The 27,474-nt window shown below is 44.5% G+C and overlaps 1 protein-coding gene across 1 annotated transcript; it reads right to left on the reverse strand.

Annotated features, from left to right (window-relative positions):
- Positions 1 to 88: 88 nt before the first annotated feature.
- Positions 89 to 26,726, reverse strand: si:dkey-97m3.1 (fatty acyl-CoA reductase 1). The gene is made up of 12 exons (XM_058625662.1): positions 26,558 to 26,726; positions 13,067 to 13,384; positions 8,014 to 8,189; positions 6,328 to 6,507; positions 5,596 to 5,773; positions 5,459 to 5,503; positions 5,241 to 5,359; positions 4,680 to 4,747; positions 3,663 to 3,834; positions 3,431 to 3,560; positions 2,843 to 2,970; positions 89 to 2,534 (listed from the first exon to the last, which is right to left on the reverse strand). Exons 2-12 carry the CDS (start codon positions 13,253 to 13,255, stop codon positions 2,372 to 2,374), a joined length of 1,548 nt encoding a protein of 515 aa, XP_058481645.1. The 5' UTR covers positions 13,256 to 13,384; positions 26,558 to 26,726; the 3' UTR covers positions 89 to 2,371.
- Between the last annotated feature and the right edge of the window lie 748 nt (positions 26,727 to 27,474).

Here is a 27,474-nt window from a genome sequence, read left to right on the forward strand (position 1 = left end):
TACTTACATTTGCTTGAATGTCTTGCTTTTCTTCTGGGAACCAGGCGATGACAATGACGACGCGTTTTAAAGGACAACAGCAGACACATTGTTTTGGTTCTTTTCTGGTTTATTTCAGTTTTGCCAAGCAAACTTGAATGAAATGCTGCCAGAGCAGGGAATCGACATGTTGCAAATGACACACAGAAAGAATAACATGACATTATCGATTATGTGTTTGCCGTTTTCGCCCTGAAAGCTCCGTGACAACAGTTCTGACAAAGCCCAGTTTGCTCGCTGGTCCTTTAAGGTTAAGTTAACAGTTAACCGGGATTACAGACAGACGTGGGCTTTGCATAAACATTTATTTCGTTTTGTCCCTTTTTTTTCACCCCCCCCGTATATAAAGGCTCTCAACAGTTGTATTTGTATTCTGTCAAGAGTCGAGCCAAACAACCCGCATAATAACACTGTCCAGTTTTCTTGAAACTGTTTATTTAGTGAAAGTCAGACTTGCCCGTCACACGTTTGAACACTTCTGGTAGACTCTGTCGGAAGCTCTGTGGTACAATCCTGTCAGCCCAAGTCAACAGTCAAATCCATTTTCTTTTTTTTTGGTAAGTCTATAAGAATAAAACGCAACATTTCGAGTATTTACAGAGCTTCCAAACTGGGGTCAAGGTTGACCGACCATCAAGTGGAGTCCCTCATTTGTGATTTAGGCCCAGATTAACATGTAGTACATCATTAACAGCTTGTCTTGCTTAAAAAATAGCAGCCTATTTATCCCTCCATTAAGTGTGGTGTCCCGCAAGGCTCCATATTGGGCCCGCTACATTTAAAAAAAAAAAAAAAAAAAAAGATCATTTTACTTTATATATTACAATCTTTATGACTTCATAATCTGTCCCTTTCACCGACCGGTTCACAAATATCGTTCTTTTTCTTTTATATAAATAAAACTGAAATATCCAGTTTGCAACAGAATTCAACAAGCGCTCAAAACGCTGATGGTTGTCAGGTGTTGGTGTTAGGATTACATTTAAGTCACAGGCGGTCACTCTTCTATCCTTCTCCGTCCATTTTTAACAATTAAAAGACTTTTTAAATCAATTTTCCGAGCTGCGATCGTTTCTCATCTCGTTAGCCGATCGTCAGAAACTCGGGAAACAAATGAAAAATCTCTTCCTACTTCTGGATTCAGGAGGATTGAAGAGTTTTTCTGTGACTCAAGAGGAACACTAACACAACAGAGGCACACAATCTTTGACGTCACTGATATTAGACTTATCCACTGAAGTCATTCCTCAGACTCTCATTTAAGACTGTTGTGTTTGGCATTTCCTTCACGATAATAATTGATCTTTTTCACCTCAACCCTGAAATAACATGGAAAAATGTGCCCTCGTCTGCTGAGGTACGTCTTAGAAAATCTAGTGGGAAACATTGTACAATATGTCAAACTGGGATATACAAATAAACTCCACTCTGGTGAACTCTTATTTATATATAATACACTGCCAAGGTCTACCACGTAATATTTAGACGAGCCTTTGACACAAGTATAAAGATGTAAAAGTAGTAAACTTAGTTTCAGTACAAACCGCTGTACAAACGGGCAAAAACGTGGATGAGCGTTCAAAGACAAACAACGACCATCCGTTCAGAGACGTGGTGAATGAAGCTCAGCAGCAGCAGCAGGAGGAGGAGGAGGAGGAGGAGGAGGAGGAGGAGGAGCAGCAGGAGGAGGAGGGCACATCTGTATGTTCTCACAGCTGGAGCGATTTAATACCATTTTAATGCCAGCTAACGTCTGCGCGTGTGATCGTAGAAAAGGCAGTAGATAACACGTGACGCAAAGACAAAGACATACAGACGTCCAAATCAGAGGAACGAGACGTTCCAAAACCGTCCTCCGCAGAAGCTCTGCTGCTTTCAAGTACGAGAAAAATCAAAATCAAAATCACCGCAAGGCGGCGTACGTCGATTCAAGAGGAAGGAACGCGATGGCGTGGAAAACGAGGTGGGAATCACACGGGGAATTATTGTTGCATATATAATTGGCCACTTTGAGAAGAAGAAGAAGAAGAAGATGAAGAAGAAGAAGAAGGAGGAGGTTCAGAATGAACGACAACACTTGTTTGAAGGCGTAAACAGTGCAGGTCCGGATGATTTTCCAAATTATCTAATCATTCATGGCGACTAGACCCATTTTTTTGTTTCTTTTTTTTGTGAACCATCCTGAGGGCTTCACTCGTCGAGAGTCCTGCCTGAATCCACGCTGGAGGACGAGGATCTGAAGCTTCCTCCTCGTCGTCGGACGGACGGACAGAGTCTCCGAAGGTTCTGTCCTCTGAATGTGAAGGCGAGGGCTGCCGTCGGCGAGGAAGACTCAGTCGCTCAGGGTGCTGGACGCACGGAAGTACGAGAGGAACTTGAAACAGAGGTTGACCACAAAGTACCAGATGTTTACGGCCATCTGGGACCGAGCGATGAACACCCGCCAGATGAACACCACCAGCAGAGTGTTGAAGGCGTAGCGGATGTTCCTCAGTCTGTGGACATGAACAAGGACAGAAGAAATCTGTAAATGACAGTGAAACTGTGCGTTCACTCAAATAATATCAGAAATGATCAAATCCTTACAGTCTCCAACTAAAGATTGGATATTTTAAAGGGAAATGAATCAAAATGTGGCATTTTTTTAATCAAAATAATAATAATAAAAAAAACGATTTAAAATGTAAAAATATATGAATTTAACATATCCGTCTGTCTTGCTTTTTAAAAGAATAAGAAAATGAACCAACATAGCATTTTTCTACTCCACTTCATTTCTGAAATGATGAATACGTGCACGTACTTTCTCAGGTGTTGCCTGGCAACGGGAATGTCGGACATCTCCTCGTTCAGGACGTACTTCTTGGTGCCGATGCAGTAATTCTCGATGTACTCGGGCCAGTTCAGCTGACGCACGTCAAAGTTAAACGTCTGACAAACAGAAAAGAGGAAAAAACATCAACATGAAGTTCCACGTTCCAACACTAGAGGGTGCAAACGGGCTTCTTCATACAACTGAGACAAAATTCATCCTTTTAACGTAAAATCACAAGGAAAAGCTTCCAAACAATGAGCTTGTTATTATCATCATCATCCTCATTATTATTATTTGCTTAAATGCTTAAATGTGTCGAGGTTCTCTCCTGATTTGATGACATCAGGAAGCAGCGTGGCATCATGGGAATTGTTTTCACTGCAGTTAAATGTGAGGAACACAACAGTACAACCAGCTGCTGTCAGTCTCTCTCTCTCTAAGTTTTAAAGGTTTTATCCTTCATTTAAATACTTCATCCTTCATTTAAATACTTCATCCTTCATTTTTAAGTTCCACAACAGTCACTTAAGTTGAACGTGATGAGAATAATAAGTGAACGTGGGACAGCAGCGGTACCTTCCTGTCCTCGGGCGTTAACTGGCCCAGCAGCATGCTCATGTTGTCGGAGTTCCAGTCCCAGTCCTGTCCGCTGAAGTACTCCAGCAGACTGATGGCCTTGTGAAGACGATTAAAGATGCGCATCATCCTGCAGCGACGGGCGAGACCAGGAGAAGAGGTTTTAGGACACAGCAGGACTCAGGTTTTAGGACACAGCAGGACTCAGGTTTTAGGACACAGCAGGACTCACTGTGGTTTCTGTCCACACAGACGCAGGAAGAGGTCGTAGATGAAGGCGGGGAACTTGTGGCTGACCATGGTCCAGTACTGGTAGATCAGGTAGTTGGAGGTGATGTTGGCGTTGGGTCTGCGGAAGGCCTGCTCCAACGGGTTCCTCTTAAAGGTGGACATCACATGATGCTCTGTGAAAACAGAGAAGAAGAAACATGTATATATATGTATATATATATATAATATTCTGAATGTTGGGTCATTTCAGCTCATGTCTCTGAGTTAAAGATAAACTCAAAAATAAACTCAGGACTTCACAGAAACAAACTCCATGTCTCCTCCTGAGAGCAGCCATGTGGCCACACACACACACACACACACACACGTGGACCAGGTCAGTTTCCATGGTAACAGCCATGTAGTGGCTGCAGGGGGCGGGACGACCAGATGTGAGGTGACAGTCAGCTGTTGTCACCGTAGCCTTGAGTCGTCCGCAGTCAAACATCAGGAAACCAAACCTGAGCTTCATGACATCCCATAATATCTTTAATCTGCTTTCATTTCAGTCTAATGGTGTCTGTTGCTCCGTGACCTCTGACCCTCGGCTTTCAGATTAGCTTCATCCCTCGCTCTCATGTGGCTCGACCACCGCTGCGCTCTCACAGCGACGAGCCGTAATCCCACCACGAGCCAGCTGTTTGCTAATCTGAGAGGAAAGACACGGACGCGGACGATAATAATAATAATAATAATAATAAAGTTATCTAACAGAGCGTAAAATGGAAAATAATCTGATTAAATTAAGGAAGCATGTTTTTTATTCCATCTTCCACCTCCTTCCAGCAGAGGGCGGCACACACGCACACACACACACACACAGGGACATGATGGTCTGTCACAACAGTGGATGATTGATTTGGGATGATGATGATGATGATGAAGATAAAGCAGGAGGAGGAAATAAAAGTGGCGAGAGCAGCTTCCTGTTTCCTGTGTGTGTGTGTGTCTGTGTGTGTGTGTGTGTGTGTGTACGTACCGATCTCTCCCCAGTGGAAGGGGTTAATGCCCCCGGTGGTGCAGTTGTAAACCAGAGCAGTTTTAGGTCTGTGAGGCGAGCAGAGAGACAACAGCGTCACAACAATGTCTTCATCATCCATTTGTTTCCCATGTCTCCAAATAATCAGTAAAAAGACAAATATTCAAAATATTCATAATAAAGAAGCTGACGAACGCTCACTGGTGACTCGTGCACGTGTCATCATCAACTATCCAAACTTTCACTGACAGACGAGGAACTCGTCTGTCAATGAGTCTGTATTCTCTATTTCTTATTATTTCTGCGTTTGCTGCTGTAAACGTGGTAAACGTCGTAATGAAGGATTTGAGTTGAGCTTCTTAAATGTGAATATTTATCTTGTCACAGATAAATCCTTAAAAACAGAAGCGCTGACATGGACGCGAGGACACGATGTTCTTCAAACACACGATCAAATCAAACAAATGTCACGTTCAACTTTATCTGGAGTCTTAAAACAAGAAATCAAAGCATGAACTGGATCGGGAGGATCGGGAGGATGGGGAGGATCTGACGACTCACTTGTGCACAGCCGTGTACCAGCCTGCAGCCAGCGTGAGGTTGATGACCACGTCCACAGGGATCAGGTCGGCCACGGCGTCGTTGTTGGCTCTCATCGTTCGCAGGATTCCTTTTCCCGCCTGAAACACACACACACACACACACACACGGTTTCTTCACCACACACACAAACAATCATCCAGAAACAACTCAAACTTTGTGCTTTTAAAGAAACTCACGGCGATGAAGACGCCGCTCGGCCCGTTGAAGTTGTCGATCCAACCCTGGAGAGCGAGAAAAGAGGCGTGTGTTAATCCTCAGATAATAACCCTCTCATCACTCACTCACTGTGACTGACGCCACGCGGTGGACTCACGGGGAAGGGTTCCTGCCAGCTGGCTCCCACGATGGAGGGTCTGATGATGCCGATGTTGAGCTTGTCCTGCTCCTGCTGCACCACGTACTCCGCCAGCGCTTTGGTGTACGTGTACGTGTTGGGTCTGTCGCCGATGAGGCGCGGCGTGATGTCTCGCACGATGCTGTCGTCCATCCATCTGAGACAAAGACAGTGTCATCAGTCTCACACACACAGATAATCCAAGATAATCCGTGTCAGAGAGTACGAGATAAAGCTTGGAGACGTCGACTGTGATGTTTGAGTCAGTGAGAAGCACAAAAAGTTGCTTTTACTTCAAAACCTGTGTGTGTGTGTGTGTGTGTGTGTGTGTGTGTGTGTGTGTGTGTGTGTGTGGGAGATTTTTGTCATTATTGTCATGGACCTGCAACACACACTCATTATAAAATCTGTAAACAACCCAAAAAAAATACAAAACTTAAACTGTGATTGTTTAAAAACTGCCAAACGTATCAAAACTTTGATTTAAGTGAGAAAAGTCTCAGGTCATGTGACGACACCGTGGCGCTCCAAAGTGGGCGGGGTTCTGATCGTTTTTTCACGTGTGTGTGTGTGTGTAAATGACTTTGCGATTTTTGTCGCCATGGTTACTGGAAACATTCACGTCAAACTTTGTGATGGAAGAATACGAGCACAACTGTTCCAACACTGAGATCATCTGCAGTGACGTAACTGATGACTCCGCCCACTCACTCCAGAGACTCGATGAGCTTCTTGGGCTCGACGGGCGGCGGGTAGATGACCTCGTCGATGTGCTTGCGGTTGCAGTTTGCGTACGCGGTGGAGACGTGGATGAAGGCCTCGAGGTGATGCATCTGCTGAGCCAGGCTGAGGAGCTGCTGCGTGCCCTGGACGTTCAGCTGCACGGCGTGTCTGTCACACACAGAGAGAGAGAGAGGGGGAGACAGTTTATCTGTCTGTCTGTCACACAGAGAGAGTGTGTGAGGAAAGCCAAAGACGTGCATGAGATAAAAGGCTTTTTTTAAAGAGGGTGTTACTATCTCACAATCTGCTCTTGTGTTCATGTGAAAACACACACTTTCTGCTTTTCCACATGACAACAGGACCAGGACCAGGACCAGGACAGGGACCAGGACAGGGACCAGGACAGGGACCAGGACCCAGCTGGCAATGAACTCAGGAGACACAACAACCCTGAAGAGCTCTGATATCTAATCTGTACAAGAACTGTTTGTGAAGATGCTGAGGTCACACTGTGTCATGTGCTGGGTTCTATTCAGAGATACACACACACACACACACACACACACACACACACACACACACGTGTGTCCTGGAATAACCTCCTCCTCTTCCTCCTCCATTCCCTGTCGCCTGTAATGAGCTGGTACCACCTGAGCACATGTGATTCATGCCAGTGGATCCAATCGCCCTGATATTAGACCTGACATTAGACCTGATATTAGACCTGATATTAGACCTGACATTAGACCTGACGTTAGACCTAACATTAGACCTGACATTAGACCTGATATTAGACCTGACATTAGACCTGACATTAGACCTGACATTAGACCTGACATTAGACCTAACATTAGACCTGATATTAGACCTGACATTAGACCTGATATTAGACCTGACATTAGACCTGATATTAGACCTGACATTAGACCTGACGTTAGACCTAACATTAGACCTGACATTAGACCTGACATTAGACCTGATATTAGACCTGACATTAGACCTGACATTAGACCTGACATTAGACCTAACATTAGACCTGACATTAGACCTGACATTAGACCTGACATTAGACCTGATATTAGACCTAACATTAGATCTGACATTAGACCTGACATTAGACCTGATATTAGACCTGACATTAGACCTGACATTAGACCTGATATTAGACCTGACATTAGACCTGATATTAGACCTGATTTTAGACCTGACATTAGACCTGACAATAGACCTGACATTAGACCTGATATTAGACCTGACATTAGACCTGACATTAGACCTGATATTAGACCTGACATTAGACCTGACATTAGACCTGATATTAGACCTGACATTAGACCTGATATTAGACCTGATTTTAGATCTGACATTAGACCTGACATTAGACCTGACATTAGACCTGATATTAGACCTGACATTAGACCTGACATTAGACCTGACATTAGACCTGACATTAGACCTGATTTTAGACCTAACATTAGACCTGATATTAGACCTGATTTTAGACCTGACATTAGACCTGACATTAGGTCTAATATTAGACCTGACATTAGGACCTAATATTAGACCTGATATTAGACCTAATATCAGGTCTCATACAGAGACTTCCTAAATAGGAAATATTAGGAAGTCTCTGTATGTGGTTTTAAAGAGTGACGCGGTTTGTCGTGCACTCACTTGAGCTGCTCGTCGAAGCGGATGGTGGCGGCGCAGTGGAAGATGACGTTGATGCAGGCGGTGAGCTTCTCCACGTCCTCCGGGCTGATGGCCAGACTCGGCTGCATCATCTCGCTGCTGATGGGGATGATTTTCTCGTGGAAGTCGGGGTCGTCCTCGCGCACGCGGTCAAAGAGCTGCAGAGACAGAAGACACACACGGTCACGTGAGTCAGTGTTTGTCATAACGTGTACGTCAGTCTTTTCTTTTTGCTGTGAAGTGCAGCTGCATATGAAATGATTAATACACGATCCTAAATGGGCTGTAAACTGTAAATAACGGCCAGATATTTAAAGTTATTATTTTCTGTTCCTTTTATGGTTAAAACTGCATTTGTAGGTGAACTTTATGAAACTTTCCTTTTATAAGAGACATACACAGCAGAGTTATTAACACTGTCTGTCTGTCTGTCTGTCTGTCTGTCTGTCTGTCTGTCCGTCCTCTGGCTCGGTGCCATGTGAGCCGACACGTGCTGTGAGCCCAGGTCAGGTTGTGGTTTCAGTCTCAGCTGCTCACGCAGTCACACAGAAACTCAGTTACTGTCATTACATTACATTACGTTACGTTACGTTACGTTACATTACACTACACTACACTAAGTTACGTTACGTTACGTTACGTTACATTACACTACGTTACATTACATTACATTACGTTACGTTACACTACACTACGTTACATTACATTACGTTATATTACATTACGTTATGTTACATTACATTACACTACACTACACTACACTACGTTACACTACACTACGTTACATTACATTACATTACTGTCGACTCTTCTGAGGACGACAGTTTTACAGTGTGTGTGTGTGTGTGTGTGAGCGGGGACAGAGCAGCGAGGTCAGACTCATGAATGAGGCCACAGATCGCGACCTTCACAGTGGCTCTTTGTCGCGGGCGGAGAAAGGCATTGTGGGATGGTGGCATTGTTTTGCTGTTTGGATGATAAGTGTTGTTGTGCCAGGCTGCTCCGGCCCACTCTGAGCAGGAAGACAAAGCGCCGCCTGTCTGTGTTTCTCTGACTGTCTGTGGTGATAAAGAAGTGTCTTATAATATCAGGTCACAGCTCTCCTCTCTGGGACTGAACCAGGAGATCGATCCTTTCACAGAAACCCAACACTGGTGGCACTTTCTCTGAGCTGCTGTTTCTTCTCTAACTGCACTTTAACAGCACTGAGCTCTCGTCACGGCGAGCCCACGCGACCACAGAGACAGAAGACGCCGGAACTTCAGGGAAATGTCAGCCTGACGTCGTGTTTGGAACGAGGAACGCCGACTTTCACACGTTCTCTGACCATGAACCCACTTCAGATTCACTCAAACGTTCAGAGAAATAAAGAACCATTAAAGTCCCGGCTTACTCCGCAGACCTCCATGATAGCATCTCTAGCTCGTTTCCTCTCTTTAACTGTAACTGTGACGCTGAATAACTGTAGAGAGGAAGGTTTTTCTAAAAGTGTGTCAGACAGAAGCAATTAGCAGCTGCACCTTCAGCAGTGACCTCCATTTCCTGACACGCGGCGGATAAACGAGTCAGAATCAGAGGACGTGACACACGGCGCTTTTCCTCGTCCACAGACGACAGAGGCGGACGCTGAAGATGAGATCACTGAGGGAGCTCATGGGAAAGTGTGAAGACGGACGGACGGACTCACTGACTCACTGACTCACTGACTGACGGGGAGTGGTGAAGGATTGAAGGGACGATCGGTACAAACGTGAGGACAGTAAATCTGGGGCAGCGGCGTTCAGACGCCAAGCTGTCAATCACTCAGCCGTTGCATCAGGACGATGATTGTCACTCATTATTACTGCGTAATGACGTCGCAGTAATAATGAGTGACAATCATCATGTGCGTGACAGAGAGCGACAACATTCTCTCACACACACACACACACACAGAGGGATTTTTTAAATTCCTGGAGTGCAGAGAACACAGGTGGGACGAGTTTCCTGAACAGACGCAGCAGAGACGGCGCCACATGACGACTTCTGCTATTTCAGGAATGAAGCTCATGGTTCGTGGTGAGGTTTTAGTTTAGACTAAAAAGTTAGCACGCTTAAATAAATAAATAAATACATACATGTAAGAAGAACACTATGAGAGGAAGAACATCATCTGACCACAGAGGTCTGAACAAAGGTTTGAAGTCTTTCAAGGAAAGTCAATGAAAGTGCGTCTTGTAATCTGAGTTCAGAGTGATTTCATGAACCTTTGGTGCACGAGTTCCGATCAATAATCGTCCATGAGGCGTTCAGGGTCAACGTCTTCTACAAAGGTCACGCCCTGAAGCGTAAAGAGCTCTCTTTCCTTCCCCGAACATTCCACCTCCCACCTGAACCCGTCCCTCACAGACAGACAGACAGGCAGACAGGCAGACAGGCAGACAGACAGACAGACAGACAGGCAGACAGGCACCGCTCAAATGTCAGAGTCAGCGCTCGCTGACGATCACTTTCCTATCAGCGTGTCCTTCTCCTGCTCGGGGCAGCTCCATCAGACAGATCTGGAGGTGGTTACCTAGCAACAGGTGGTAAAGGAAGATACTGGTGTGGCCTGAAGGAGGAAGAGGACGACTCACCGTTCCCCTTCATGAATTATCCTCATTCTGAGAAGAAGAGGAAGAACGACCAGGGAACAACCATGAATACCAAGTGGTACTCGAGGCCTCGGCGTGGAAATTTAATGACATCACTTCTGGACTGACAGCCAGTGTGTGTATATGTGTGTGTGTGTGTGTGTGTGTGTGTGTGTGTGTGTGTGTGTGTGTGTGTGTGTGTGTGTGTGTGTGTGTCCTGATAACAGACACTGTGAGAATGAGACGAGCAGCAGATCACTCACACATCCATATCAGTGAATATCAGTGAAGGGTCAAAGGGTTAAATACTCTGTTAGGGAGGGAGGGAGGAGCCTCTTTTTGAAAGGTCATCAACACGCTGACATGATTCTGATATGATTTACTGAATTATCACTGAATCCAATCCATTTAATTTATACAGCACAAGTTAAGTTAAGTTAAGGTAAGTTAAGTTAAGTTAAAATGGAAAAGAACGTGTAACTTGACACTTTTCTCTCAGTTGAACACCGGGAGACTTTTATTGTGTCACAGACACCAGGAGTCATATTTGATTGCACAATAGTCGTCAGCTTTCACACGTTGTCCCCATTTGTCCCTGTTCGTCCCTGTGAGTCATGTGACTCTGGTGTTGGTGGTTACACAATGGCCGACTGTGATGAAGTTTAGTTTGACGACAAAGATCCAGCGACATAAATAAATGACTGTCATTGTTCGTGTCTGAAAAATCACCTGAGGATGGAAATATGTTGGAATTCAAAAATCACCTGCGTCACTCGTTGTTTCACAATAAAAAAATGAGTCACAGTTTTAGTATCAGGATGATTATGGCTGTCACTTTACACTCGAAATACAACATTCAGGAGACACAGACGCGCCTTCAAATAAGTTACGTTAACACCAAAATGTGCTCATAAAAGTACAAGCTGTAAATATTGATATCAGTCCTTTCCATACATATGAAATATTCATTTTTAACCCTTAAACTGCCAGGTTTAGTCATGATGCACCTCCATTTTATGATCTCAAACAACACAACAAATGAATTATTCTTAATATACTTTAGATTAGATTAGTGCAGCTGGTTTATGTGAAAGATTAGCACAAACATTTGTTTATTTGTCAGGTTTCATAAAATACTCAGCAGCTGCAGCAGCGACAGCACCTTGGAGATGCGGGAGGCTCCTTCTTATCCACAGTTAATTAACGTTTTCACATAAACCGACGTTTATCGTTATCGTTTAGAGATGCATCGTAAAAAATCTGTCGTCAGTTAAATTGAGGCTAATAAAAACATTACAGTTCTATAAAAAGAAAACAGAGCGAGCAAAGCAGTCAATACTTTCATGTTATGATGAAAAAAATTTATTTAATGTCAATAAAGTGTGTACGAACATAAACGTCCTCCTGAAACAAACTGGACGTTTGTGATCAATAATGAAGAGTGGACAACATTAGCGTGGATGCTAACTCAGCATCCATCCACACTAAAGGACATTCAGTACAGAACAGAATCTTTGGAAAACTGATGTTCTCAAAGAGAAAGTCTGAGGTGCTGAGAGATGAACGCAGACGATCGTAGAGTTAATTATTAGAGCCAACAGAGGCTGGCACCAAGAGGGAGGGACCTACTGTTCCTGCTGACATTATTATTATGATTATTATTATTATTATGGCGTTGATTATTGTTATGATGATGATGATGATGATGATGATGATTACTCTCCGACGTCGTCTTCATTTCTGAGCGAGTTAACCCAAATATAAACTTTTCAAATTTGGCACAGAGATTGGGTCGGCGAAAAGTGCGAAAGTGGCGTAGGACACAAACCTTTTTGTTGCCCCAGGGCTCTATAGCGCCCCCTATAGCGCCCCCCCAGAATCTATCGTGTCTAAGTCACACACAGTTGTTCCGATTTTAACCAACCTCGGTAAACTCGCTGCTCTCATGATTCTAAACTCATTTCTAATGTACTTCCATTAGCTCCGCCCACCCAGAGGTTGGCCATTTGGTCAAAACAAAAACGGATAGTGTTGAAGAAACTCGTTAAGGGCGTTTCTCTACCTCAAAGGGGCGTGGCCTCAGTGCTCTGACAGAGTTGACGTTAAAATGGCAGGAAAAGTACTTTTGGAAAACTTGAACCTAAACAGAACAACATGAACTCTCTCACAGCTCCATAGCGCCCCCAGAAGTCGGGTCATGGTCACACAAAGTTTCTTGAGGAATTTTTGGGGAATTTTCACCGTGACAGGAAGTGAGAAAAATGTCTGCCGCCATGTCAACGTCGTGTTCCGATTTTAACCAAACTCATTTCTCAGTTTTTAATATTATCTGGTTTCACATGGAGGGGCGGGGCATGGTGGCTCAGTGGTGAGAACCCTTGCCTTTCCAGAGAAAGACCTGGGTATGTGACTTTGAACCTTACCTTGGACTTCATCATGTCGCTGACCCTCTGCTGCATGGACTGTCCGGCCTTGGGTCTGACCAGGACGTAGAGGGCTTTGACCTCGGGGCACGACCTCAGCAGCTTCTCCACCAGGACTTTGCCCATGAAGCCCGTGGCTCCCGTGATCAGGACGCTCTTGCCGGCGTAGTATTCTGCGATGGAGCCCATGCTGCTGCTGCTGCTGCTGCTGCTGCTGCTGCTGCTGCTGCTGCTGCTGCTGCAGGTGTCCGTCGGTCTGCTCGATCCGTCCGTCCTGTGTTCTCCCGACCCGTCGAGGTCCTGGGCTTCAGGCCGCTCCTGCAGAAGGAGGCGGAGCATAAGAGTGAGTGACATATGCACTTCAGTTGTTTGTGCTTTGACCTTCAGAGAGGCGGAGGAAATGTGCTAATAATATGCAAATGAGATGAATATTCAGAGTTACAGAGACAGGAGAATGTTCACGGTCAGTCTGACGGCAGCTGACACACACACACACACACACACACACACACACACACACGTACGCACACACACACACACACACACACAAAGTCTGTCACACTGAGCGTCTGAACAACGCTGTTGACCAACGTCTCACAAAAGACTGCAAGACACACATTTACCTAAGATAAAGTGACCCAGACTTGCCCTTCAGCGTCCCCCCTCCTCCTCCTCCTCCTCCTCCTCCTCCTCTCCTTTCTTTAGTGTGACAGCTTTAATTGGATCAGTTGCTGCTGTAATGGACTGTGTCTGCTCTCCAGTAAATCTGGAGCTGCTTCCACATCATGGTTTTATCTGTGTGTGTGTGTGTGTGTGTGTGTGTGTGTGAGTTCATCTAAACACAATCATTTGTATGAGAGCAGTAAAAGTCACAGTTCTTCAGCGTCTGTTATTCGACTGCAGCCTCGTTGGCTCGTTTGCCGTTTTTCCCAGCATCCTTTGCGTAACTGCTCATCTTTACATATTGACCCGTGTTTTATTGGAGATTTTATTTGATTCAAACACGTCAAACATTGACTATTTTCAGACTTTGTCCTCGTCTTCACAGACACAGACTAACAACAGGCCGTGAATTATGATTATTGTTGATTTGTGTCTTAAAGGGTAACCGTGGAGTGAATGTGTGAATGTGTGAATGTAAGACTGTAGAGTAAAGCAGCTTTAAGTGAAATATGAATACAGACCACATCGATGCAGAATCAATACAATATCACAGCACACGACGATGATGACGATGATGACTCAGTGTTTTAAAGTGTTTCTTTGCTCCAAATAACAAAGAAATCATGAAAAATAAGTGAAAGATTTTGGTTTGTGGACAAAACGAAACATTTAAGATCATTTTTCTACATTTTCTGAACAGATTTGGACGGACTCCGGAGTGATTGACAGCTGGTGTCGTCCAATGGGAGTTCAGGTTCTTATGAGTGATGTTAGAACCAGTCACCCGTGACAGAACCCGTAAGAATCTGAACTCCAGGCGTCCGTTCAGTTGTACAAACATGCTGCTGCTTATCTGTGTGCAACCACAACCACAACAACTACAACTACAACTAAAACCACAACAACAACTACAACAATAACCACAACCACGACAACGACAACAACCACAACAACAACTACAACAACGACAAAGACAACACCTACAACAGCAACAACAACCACAACAGCAGCGCACTCCTGCACCACAGCGTCTCTGCTGGAGTCTTCCTGACGCTCGCTCAGCTCTTTCCTCTCTGATTCACTGCAGCGATGATTTGTACACACACGTCGTGTCTCTCATGTCTTCACACACGTCGTGTCTCTCATGTCTTCACACACACGTCGTGTCTCTCATGTCTTCACACACGTCGTGTCGCTCATGTCTTCACACACGTCGTGTCTTTCATGTCTTCACACACGTCGTGTCTCTCATGTCTTCACACACGTCGTGTCTCTCATGTCTTCACACACGTCGTGTCTCTCATGTCTTCACACACGTCGTGTCTCTCATGTCTTCACACACGTCGTGTCTCTCATGTCTTCACTCCTGACATGAGAAACAAATCCTCCTGAGCCCGACGCGTCCCACATTACAAACTATCTTGTGTTTACACACTCAGCGACACACTCCCTGCACAAACACAGGAGAAAGGTGTGTGTGTGTGTGTGTGTGTGTGTGTTGACAGTTACACTGATTCTTTTCTTCCTGCATCTATAAATCACAGAGCAGGCGACGAATGCAGATTTGAAACAGACGTGATGAACGTGACGAGGTCAGAGGTCAGAGGTCAGAGTCACGGTCCTGTGCTGACGCTCCACGACATCCCAGCTCTGTGCTGGACACAGATTCCCTGTGGACGCGAGGACACAGATTCCCTGTGGACGCGAGGACAAGGGCAGAGAAGCTGAAAGTCACTACAGATTAACGCCTGACAATGGAAATGTTCCCGCGGCTGGAAAAGAGTTGGAACGAGCGCACACGACCCAGATTCATCACACAGACACACACACACTGCATTCTTCTAAGGTTACACACACGCACACACAGACACACACACACACACAGCTTCACCTCTCACCTGCCCCCGTGACCGTCAGCGAGGCTTCAGTGTGGAATAATCACAACATCACGTCATTTTAGACTTTTAAAGATAGAATTCTCCAGCTGTGAAACAGTGACTCAGTTGTTTCCATAAAGAAGAAAAAAAGAGCTGAAAACATGACTCGGCGAAAATGCTGCTGCTGATTTTCATTTTACTCTCCGTCTGATATCAGATCTGGTGATTTACCGATACTGACACTGACACTGAGCATGGCTCTCACTGAGGCTCATCTACTGGATATTACTCCAAGTTTTATTCTAGCTCTGCTGCTCTGAAGCTCTGAATCTCTGCAGCTCTGCAGCTCTGAATCGCTGCAGCTCTGAATCTCTGCAGCTCTGCAGCTCTCCGGTCTTTCCGCTCAGCCGCCCCTGCATGAGTGGGTCAGCCGAGTGCTGCTGGAGACGTGGGTAAGAAAGAAGAACGCTGCACAGCTGCACGCTGACTGACGCCGTTATACACGGACAAAAGGCGACGGCGCTGGAAGGAGCAGGGAGGCGTCGGTGAGAGTGTGGGGAAAATAGAAGGAGGAAAATGCTGAAAAATGCAGCCAATAATTAAAGAAGCATGAGTCAACGTCCACAGCGGCTGAATAACAGTGACAATAAAAGACTCACGACTGTGTTCACCTTAAAGACACTGGGGGCGTGGTTAAATCTGAAGGTCGAGACTGTGACACCTGTGACTGTAACTGAGACATTTAAACACCTGCAGAGATCGTCTGTGTTTGTCACGGCATTCACACGTCTGATAATCTCAGGTTAGGGTGAGTCCATGTTTGTCTTTACCTACAGGGAGCGTGCGAGTGTGTGAGCGTGTGAGCGTGTGAGTGTGTGAGTGTGTGAGTGTGTGAGCGTGTGTGTGTGTGTGAGTGTGCGTGTGTGTGTGTGAGCGTGTGAGTGCGGGGAACGACTATAGAATAAAGATTAGATAAACGTACCATGAGCTAAGATTAGTGTTACCGTAGTCCCGTCCTTCACAGCTCTCATAAACCACATCAGCGCCTCCTTCACTCGCTCACTCCCAACACCACTGCCGGTCACATGACGTCTTCCCCTCACAAATCTCTCGCGTGTCGTCGCGAGAACGCCGTCGTCAACGACTGCGATCGATAAACGACCTGAACATCGCGAGGTTTCTTTTCTCCACGACACAAAATAATCACTCACACTGAAAAAACTGATCTGAGACCGGGATCAACATTTACTGACATTTACCAAACAAGTTTCTGTGCCGAGTTCATTCATTCATTCATTCATTCATTCATTCATTCTCACATCAAACAAACAGTGTTCGGATTAAAGACGTTAACACAACATGACTCACTGCTGAGGAAACACTGACTGCTCAACTTCTCCATGTTGTTTATTCAATGATGTCATCACACAACGTTAGATGTCAGTGTTTCCTGTTGTGTTTTAGTGTCCAAATGTTGCCATGGTGACTGCTGCTTTTTCCCTGTATACACAGTATAAATATGTGTGTGTGTGTGGGAAACCCCCACAGCCGCTCTAAACTAATTTAACTCATTATATTAAATTATATAGCAACATTAAAGGTCCAGTGAGTCATAATTAGTGAGAATCTAACCGTCAGAGTGAACTGAAGACTCCTTCAAACGTCTGGGATCTACAGCGACCTTCAGACACCAGGTCTTAGTTTTTGTATCGAGCTCCTGCTTCAAAACCAATTCATATATATATATATATATATATATATATATATATATATATATATATATATATATATATATATATACATAAATATAAAATGAAGGTCTATGTGTATGAAGGTCACGCCTCACAGGTGAGTGTGAGCTTGTGTTTCACGTGTGTCATTACACCGCGTGTAACGGTAGCGGGAGATTGTGTAATTACACCGTGGTGTCTGTGTGACGGAGCGTCCTGGTGCTGTGGTGTCAGGTGGTGACACCTGGCTCAGGCTCAGACGGACGGGATCCGCGGTTTGAATCCCACACAAAAACAGAGCCACTGGCGTGTCTCGCTGTGGCAGGACGTGGCAGGAAGTGAGTGTTCCTGCCACCTTCACTACATAAAACAACACTTCCTTCAAAGCTGTCAAATCTTAAAAACACTGCAACAAAGAATGAACTTCATTGTTCTGTGTGTTCTTCACCAGTTAAACATGGAAACCATTCATATCTTTACGTCGTCACTGGATACTTTAGCTTCTTTGTCTGTTTCCTGTAACTTGACAATTACTTAAAACTGTCTCATGCGCTTCTAGAATGTGCATTTTGAATCTGAAAGGAATATATTTAGGTTAAAAAGTGTCCGCCCACACATATGTTTATGTTATGTTTATATACACGTCAGATTTGTGAAATGTTTCTGTAAATGAGATTAAATCTGTCTTCACTCAGGAACAAGAATGGATTATTCTAATTATCCATCGTACAGTAAAAATGAATTACGAACAAAACAAGTGAATGTGACAGTTATGTAAATCTGCTATAAACTTGTATTATATGATTATTGTGTTATAAACAAACAGAAATGAGCAAATAACAAACAATGTTTCAAACTTTTGCGTGAGACTGAGACAGAAAAGGCTCCGCCCACTCCCGGAGAAGCTGAGCTTCCCTGAAAGTGACACGTTTCCTGCATTTATCTAATCTGCGTCTCACTGACCACTCGACATGCTGCTGTGATAATCTATAATCTATAATCTATATGTGATCAACACTTTGTGAACAGACCGTGTTCTGACACGTCGCAGAGCAGTCACAGCTGATGGTCAGATTTGTTTCCCAGAGTGCACTGCGCTGCACTTCCTGTCGCAGATCCGTTAACAAGCATCATGTCAAAGAAATGATTCATCGTTCAGTCTCAGGACGACACACTGATACTGAGCACTGTTATGTGTGTGTGTGTGGGGGAGTGTAGAGGGACCTTGGGTTTGTGTGCATTTGTGTGCGTTTGTGTGCGTTTGTGTGCGTTTGTGTGCGTTTGATGGAGCCCAGTGGTTGTTTCATGATGGATCTGAGGCGGCCATTATCTCAGCGGCTGACAGAAGAGTCATCATCGTGCCCCGCTCACATATGGAGACACGCAGTTAACAATGGTAAGAGGCTGTAATTGATGATTTACGACAGAAACAGACTCGGCCACAGACGCAGGCTCATTATCTTAATGTGGGAAGAGGGCGGGATCTGCACATCCTCCATGTTTCATGTTTATGATTCACTCTAATAACGACGTGTCTTATTAGACCACGACAAAGCGACCGCTCTTTTCCTGAAAGACTTTGTGTCGAGTTTCTTTGACGCTCGACACATTACAGACTCAGGATCAGTGAGATTCACTCGCTCATGTTTATCTGGGTGATGACATGGAAAACAAAAGATCTGGAAACTGTAGGTTTGTATGATTATTCAACGATACGCCAGTTTCAGGCAAGAACTCCAGGAAATAGAAGCCAAAGCTTCTCTGAAGATGAACCAGAGGACCGAACACGGGCTGTGGACGACCTGCAGTTTCATGAGCTGCATTCTCCAGTGGACTCACTTAGAACATTGTCCAGAGAGGACACCAGGGAGCTGACGGAGGAATCTCAGGACAATCTGTGGACGGACTTCTGCAGACATTTGCATACACACACACACACACGATAACATCCAGAGTCCAGACAACCTCTGGAGAACGTCCAGACTCTAGTGCATGTGGGGTGATCCTGAGATGAACAGCAGAGCAGTGAATAACTCTTACATGTACACGTGCACACGCTCTCATCACATTTACAATATGCATCAGCATCAACCTGAAACCTCAGTGAGGCACGACACACCGCCTTATCTTTAATGACTCCTCCCTCTTTTTGAACAACACACACCAGTGCCAGCATGGAAACCAATATCTGTGACCAACACACACACACACACACACACACACACACACACACACGTTCATAATTAATGGAGCATCGACACCAGCTGATGAGAATCCGTCCACATGCAGATTAGGTTTATTGAACACTAGCGTAATCCAGAATTACACAGGATAAACTCTATACCATAATCTCATGTTTGGTCAGTGTAGTTATGGGAACACCATCCCATAACCACACAGAACACACTGTGACGTCATCTAAACGTCCAGAATCTGTCAACGAGTCAAGAATTAAAACAGGTTTTCTGATTGAAAAGAATAAAAATGCTGAGTGTGTGTGTGTGTGTGTGTCAGGCGCTGGTTTTCTGCTGGATACAAGACTCCAGGGACGGATTATAAGAGGCTGCGCTCTTCCTGGCACTGGAGTGAAAACATGGTCTTGCAGAGAAAAAGGAGGAGAAACAAAAATGAGGTAAAACGTCGACTCTGGTGCTGATGGGATGTTTCATTCGATAAAACCCGGATTTAAGATGTTAAGCTTTATCTGAGGACGGGTGTGTGTCAACGTATCTGCTGATAAATGGATAATCGATACTCCGGGGGAAATATCGATCACATGAATTAACAAATGAAGGCGCTCTAAAGTAAACAGCCCCTGCCAGATACCTGCCACACACACACACAGGTATGTTCCGGCCTTGAAAAGAAAAGAGAGTACAGGACACACACACACACGTGCACGGCAGAGCTGGTGCGACCCGTCGGTCCAGACCGTCGTGGTCTGTCAGAGGCTGCACCTCACAGATCACAGATCCTGCTCTTCCTGCTCGTCTTGTGGAGGTGGAAGAAAGACGCTTTGATTGACAGGCGGCTGAAAGAAACAGGTGCAGCGACTTCACCTTCAGCACAACTCAACAAACCGATCCACGAGGTCTCAGCGACACAAGCTTCACAGAGGCGATGATAAGAAGAAGAAGAAGAAGAAGAAGAAGAAGCCTCTGATGATGTCCTCTTAGTTAAATGGACTCACCACGTGTCCTCGCTGTACGTCAACAAGCTAAATCCAGCACTCAGACAATCTTACAGTACGTGATCATTATATCATCAACAACAACGACCTCTGAACTGCTGTCGTCACGTATGTAAATGCTTATTTTCCTCCAGACGACAGACGACGTGTCGTATCGTCGTTTAGAAACCAGAGAACATTGGTGTGTAAACTAAAGTCACTCGTGTTTCTATATCAATACGATTTCTACTGAGCGTCGATGGGAAATGTTTTCTGCTAAGACACAAACATGACTCTGAATGTGTCTGAACACGGAAGTGTGTTTGCACGTGTGCATGAGCAGAAACCACACACTGACACCTGGGACCTGTGAGCTGACGGCATCAGCAGAGCCTGCAGGGGGCGCCGGTCACTGGACCTCGCTGCCACATGCTGCCAACAGACCACCCGAGTCCATGTGGGGTTCAGGGTCACTCAGCTCGTCACAGTCTGGAGGTCCACGGGAGACGGAGACGGAGACAGGGACGGAGACGGAGACGGAGACGAAGCCTTCAATGAAGTCCCTTTTCTGTCGTTTAAAAGCGGCCTAAATCATTCAGATTAATCATTCAGATTAATCATAATTCAGAGGACTCTTGAATCCTAAAAAGTCTAAGAAGGAATAAATGTGAGAAACAGAGAGTTCTGCATTCCTTGCCTCACGTCGTTGGCTGCACACTCGAGTGATTGACGCACACGTTGTGTTCTCATTCCAGCTGTGATGATGATGATGATGATGATGATGATGATGATGACGGGCCTTGTTTGAGCGATGTGTCGTACAGGTGTGTGGGTACAGGTGCACCTGTTCACACGACTTCAAACAATGCTCGTCTTCGTCTTCTTCGTCTTCTTTGTCTCTGCTTTGATTGAAACTGTGTGAACAGCTGAGCTGCAAACACAGGTTCTGCTCAGGTCTGCCGGACTCATGTGGGCCATGACGGACCCTTCAAAGGGTTTCTCTTTGAAATCAAGTCGAGTACATCAGTGTACATCTGTGTACATTTGTGTACATCTGTGTACATCTGTGTACATTTGTGTACATCTGTGTACATCTGTGTCAGAGTCTGCTGAAGGATGGTCATGAACCGAGCCCTCCCTCAGGAAACATGAGGCAAAAAGGTTAAATCAGGGATGATGTTCTCATCTTCCTCACTATGTGTCGCCTGGTTCAAAGCTGCTGCTCCTCCCGTGAGAAGCAGACAAGCACACGTCTGTCTTCATTAAGGCTCCGTGTGTCGCCTTCTTTACTTCATGTCTATTGTCTCAGTAAACAACATCTTTCCGCGCTGGCATGACGACAAACACCAAAACACAAGCTGAACAAACCTGCGCTGAGTGACGGGATCGTACGTGCGGTCGTGAGAGCTGGAAGCAAACATCAGGTGATGTGTGATGTGTCGCTGTGTCGAGGAATGAGGAGAAACAGCTTCGTCTGGTTTGAGAAGCTTCACCGTGTCACTCACATGTTTGTGTCGCACAAAAGACGCTGACGTAAGCGACGGCTCAACAACCGACGGACTGTGGTGGAATTCACGGTCCTCACAGGACTTTAAAAACACGCTCAAAATCAAACAGCACAGCTTCATTTACTGTAATTATTAAATAAGAGTGGAACATTGTTTCCTCGTAAACTCGAAGAATAAACGCTCAGTTCATCAAATCAGTCAGAAAACGTTGATTTGTTTCGTCCACAAACCAAAAAGATTCAGTTTGAAGGATTTATTTTGAAGAAACCCAAATAATATTCACATTTAAGAAGCAGAAACTTGTTTTAATAAAAACTTACAGCCCTGAATCTTAAAAGACTAAATGACTAACGGCGACATTAAAGATAATGAGCAGTTTAGAGTCAGAAATAAACTGTCATTAGTGAGGACTTACTAAAGTTACTCTTCAGTAAGACGAGGCAGACACACCTTTATATCACTGTGAAGATGCAGGAAGACACGCGGCTCTGCAGCGCCTGCACTGCTGCTGCTGCTGCTGCTGCTGCTGCTGCTGCTGCTGCTGCTGCTGCTGCTGCTGCTGCTCTGTGCGGCGGAAGAGGAGGGAAATAATGCATGCATGTCGAGGAAGAGGAGGACGAGGAGGAAGAGTGAATGACACACGTGGAAATACGTCATGTAAAAAACATGGATTTCTGTCGAGGATGTGCGAGGAAAGAAGAAGAAAAGACGACGAGGGTGGAGCTTTAAGAGGATCTTTGTTATGATGAGAAAATGTTTACAAATGTTCATCATGTTCATCACACTTTAGTTTTTAACTCCAACACAGAAAAAAAAAATATATTGACTTTGAGCAGTTACTGGTGTGAATATTCTGATTTTAGAGCGTTTATGAACGTATGAATGTGTGTGTAACACATTTGTGCTGACTCATTACAAAGACCAAATATCTGACCCAGTGATTTAGCCCAGTATTGGACTAATAGTGATTCCGTGGCTTCACGTCTTTATCGACCGCTTCACCACTTCAGTCTCAGAACGTTTGCTGTTTTCATGACACGACGCTTTGTTTCCTTCAGCGCTGCCGTAAACGACACAGTAAACATTTACACGCGGGGGATAAACGTCTGCCATCCATCGGCTCGTTGTGTTTGAATTCTGAACGTTTGTGTGAATGTTTAACGTGTTCAGTGATCCCTGACGTGAAGAATCGATGAGGACACTTTGACTGACTGACGGGAGGTTGATCAGGTACAGCTTCATCACTACAGCTGACTCTTCTTCCTCTTACAGCACAGAAAAACTCAGAAACTCAGAAACTCAGAAACTCAGAAACAAAAGCCTTGATTTGATGAAACAAACACACTTGGGGGGAAAAATGTTGAATTCTTCACTGATTCCAGACTCTTATGAAGATCTGTTGTGATCTGGTCTACGATGCTGCTGTCACTAAACAAATGAAATGAAATGGAGGCTACGAGCTCTTACATGGTGAGATTTAAATTTAGTGTTAGAACTCTGTATTTGATCAGTGTTGTTTGTTAACAACACACACACACACACACACACACACAGTGTGAAAGGCTCAGTAATATTAGCATCAGGCTAACATCAATGCAGACGCAGCAGCATAGTTTTGTCCTGTGGACTCATTGTCCTCAAATGGCATTTTTCCAATAAACAGTTTTGACTCGACTCGAGATAGTTTAGTTTTTTTGTACCTGCTCTTTACGTGTTAGCGAGCTGCGCTAATAACGTGCTACAGTTAGCCCACGTGACATAAACTCTGACACATTTACCTCGTGACTCTATTTATTTACAAAGACTCTGATTTTGAAGCGTTTCCTTGTGTATTAAATGTAAACCAGAGGTTCTTTCACTTCTTATACCAAAGTGACTCCACCATCGCCAACGCTAAAACTAAACAAAGTCAAGAACCTGTTGGATCATGTCCTCTAATCCCCTGGATTTAATCTCCGTGATGAGCGTTTACTTCATGTTCAGAGTTCACAAAGCAAACGAGTTTGAAAAGGTCAGAAATTAGATTTGAAGAGTTATTAGAAAAGTAAGTAAGTAAGACAATAGATATAAAGACCGTCATGGGAGTTTACTTTTACTTTCCTGTGTAAACACAACAGTGATTTGAAGGTAGATAAACACACACACACACACACTGTGACTTTAACTCCTCCCCCACAAATCAATCAACACAGCAGAAGGTTCTTACAATCCAAGAACAGGAAAATATAAGTGCATCACGCCCATTTTAATGAGACGTTTTATTGTCTTTCGTATTAAAATTAAACACACGCAGCATCACAGTCAACAACCGAAACTGGACTCGTCCACCGAAACCACGACAAACTTCCAGAGTCCTTCAGGACCGCGCCAATTCATCATTAGGTTTTATTTTAATAACTGTAATAAACTCTAAAAACTATGAAAAGATATTTGACAACGTCGTCATTTTCAGGTTTCAGAAAATATTCATTAAAACTGTGACAAGTTTTAAGATGAGATTTAAAAGACAAATGAAGAATAAACCTAAAGTTTTATTTTCACGCTTTTTTTTACCAGATTTTCTTTTTGCAGTTAAGCTGTAGTGAGTATCTTCTTCTTCTTCTTCTAAATGCATGTAGGGAGTTTCTTCTTCTTATAAATGCATTATATTATAAATTATAATATAATAAATTATAAATGCATGTAGTGAGTATCTTCGTCTTCTTCTTCTAAATGCATGTAGTGAGTATCTTCTTCTTCTTCTTATAAATGCAAGTAGGGAGTTTCTTCTTCTTCTAAATGCATGTAGTGAGTATCTTCTTCTTCTTATTATAATAAACGCATGTCGGGAGTTTCTGTCCACAGGTGAAAACATTCCACACTGTGAAGGGAAACAGGCCTGGCCACTCTTCAGGGTCCGTCCACACAGAACAGGTTTTGGTTTCAGGACCTGAAACCAGTATTTCTTTGAAAACGCCTCAACCCTAACCCTTACCCTTAACCCAGAGTGTCCGGCTTTGAAATAAAGGTGAGAAATAAAGTCACATGACTAAATCATACAGATCTGTGACATGGAGACAAGCTAATGAGGTGTGTGTCATCACACACACACACACACGCACACACACAAAAGTCTTCTTCTGTTCTTCATCACTGGGACAGTCCACAGTCCACAATGTGGACGATTTTTAATGTTGTCATAATCCGTAAAAAAAAAGCAGGTTTTCACGTTCGGTTGCGTCAAACCAGAGGCTGTTAACACGCTACTTCCGGTACAACTTTTCAAAGTAAAACAAAACAAAAAAATATTTTGGATGTAAAAAAAGAAAGAAAAAGGAAGCAACAAAAGAACGAGAAGTTACTATTTTAATAGTCGATTTAGCGTTTAACAAGGAACTGTCCCAACTTTTTAATTTGAGCAGAATTAAATACGTAATAAATTGAGTAGTATTAAATATTTAAAACCGCTTCAAAGTTAGTTACGAGTGTTGAAAGGACCTCGTCTTTCAGTTTGCTACGGAGGCTAATCAGGAAGTAAGATTATATTGGATTGCCACCAGGGGGCAGCTCCACTAGTTGCAAAAAGAACCCCATTTGATTAAATGTCTATGGGAAAGGTTTTGCCTCTACTTTCCAATTTATTTGGTTTCAGTTTCTTCTTGAATAGAAGACGTCGTCCTTATTGCAGGGAACACCTCAGACGTCTCAGAGAGAGAGAGAGAGAGAGAGAGAGGGAGAGAGAGAGAGAGAGAGAGAGAGGGAGAGGGAGAGAGAGAGAGAGAGAGAGAGAGAGAGAGGGAGAGGGAGAGAGAGAGAGAGAGAGAGAGAGAGGGAGAGGGAGAGAGAGAGAGAGAGAGAGAGAGAGAGAGAGAGAGAGACACTAAACACTGACATGAGAGCAGGAGTTGAGGATGTTAGGGGAGATATCAGAGTTCATCTTCATGTCAAGTCTGTATCGTTCCTGATCTCTTACTTCAGAGGTTCACAGAAGTTACGCAAGTGTAAACTCACTGATATTAGTTATCACTGGAATGCAGCGATCTGTGGATCTGCTGCTGCTGTTTTAGCAACGTTGTGTAAACTTTACGAGCTTTAGAAACTAACATGATTATAAAGATTATGATAACTTACACAATGCATACTTTTTCTTTTAATAATAATTAATAGTGCTGTGTTTTGTTTTGAAGGCCTGGTGCGCCCTGTTTCCGGTGAACGGCTGCTAGCTTCCCGCAGCTGTTCCACGCTGTCTGCGGCGCTGTCTGCCCGCCGCCGCGCAGTCGGAGGCGGCGCAGCGCTGTGTCCGCTCCGCGCTCCATGGTTTTATAAAGAAAGTGAACACGTCATTGAAATCAAAATCACAGTGTTTATAAGCAGCCGCGTGTTTTCACGTCCCCTCTGTTTTCACGTCCCCTCTGAACGCGGTGTGAGGAGCATCCTCACACCGCGGCACCAGCAGCTGCGTGCCGTGACAGCAAGTGAAACCCACTCACAACACGTTCAAAGTGAAGCCCACTCACAACACGTTCAATAACGACACACACACACACCGAGAAAGCGCGTCCTACCGTGGATATGTGACGGTGCGGGCGGTTGTGCGGCGCGTCAGCTGCGGACTCTGTGCCTCCTCCCTCCGGTCGCTCCTGGGCTCTGGCTGCAGCTGCTGCGGGGATACTTCCACCGTGGTCTCGGCACCGTGAACGTGGACTTCCCGTAAGTGAGCAGACTGCGAATGACTGAGCCACACTGGCACACAATTATGAGTGGGCAGGGCGTGTCGTCTCCGCCCGTGGGCCCTCCCCTCCTCGTCCTGCCGGTTCCGCTGAAACCAAACCAGGCCAAACTTCATTGAAAAATGTGGCGAGTTAAGACGTCGCACGCTCGTGACGTGTTTTTATTGGTTGAATCTTTTTGTTGCGCAGTTGAATTCAGAGGATGAGAAACACTGGAACATTCGGGGCATTGTTGACACTTTATATTTCAATACTAATCCTCAGATTAGAGATTTTATTTGGCGTAAACTGAGGATCTTCTGGACAGGGGCGTTTCGAGAGAATGTGGGGCTTGACCAAAAGGAAAACTGGGGGGGCCTAACATTTAACAGTTTTTTTATTAGGGCTCCATAAATCTGACAGAACTAGCAAAATATTTGATGAGTTAATGGAATTGTGGAAAACCAATGCAAAATACCTCAATAGCGCCCCCTCAGGTCAAACGCCTGTGGAGAGGGCCGAAACTTGAATGTGAAATTTGAAATTGAAATTTGGTGGGAATGTGGTTCAGCCCAAGACGAACAAAAAATCCCATCGGGACCATGACCTCGACGCAACAGGAAGTTGCAACACGCTTAAAACTCGGACGTGATCGTGACCTTTGTGACTGACAAATGTCACATTAATCACTTCATTTCTACATGTTTTCACGATTCCTTAAAGAAAATACACGTTGTTAAGCAGTAGTTCATTTTTATGTTGATAGAGAGAAA

This window comes from Solea solea, chromosome 3 (genome assembly GCF_958295425.1).
Source record: "Solea solea chromosome 3, fSolSol10.1, whole genome shotgun sequence".
Lineage (NCBI taxonomy): Eukaryota > Metazoa > Chordata > Actinopteri > Pleuronectiformes > Soleidae > Solea > Solea solea.

Coding starts and splice junctions, on each gene's coding strand:
- si:dkey-97m3.1 (XM_058625662.1), bottom strand. CDS start 13,255: ATGGGCTCCATCGCAGAATACTACGCCGGCAAGAGCGTCCTGATCACG. Junction 8,190..13,066: donor GCGACATGATGAAGTCCAAG/GTAAGGTTCAAA, acceptor CTGTCTCTGCAG/CTCTTTGACCGCGTGCGCGA. Junction 5,504..5,595: donor GCTGGCAGGAACCCTTCCCC/GTGAGTCCACCG, acceptor CTCGCTCTCCAG/GGTTGGATCGACAACTTCAA.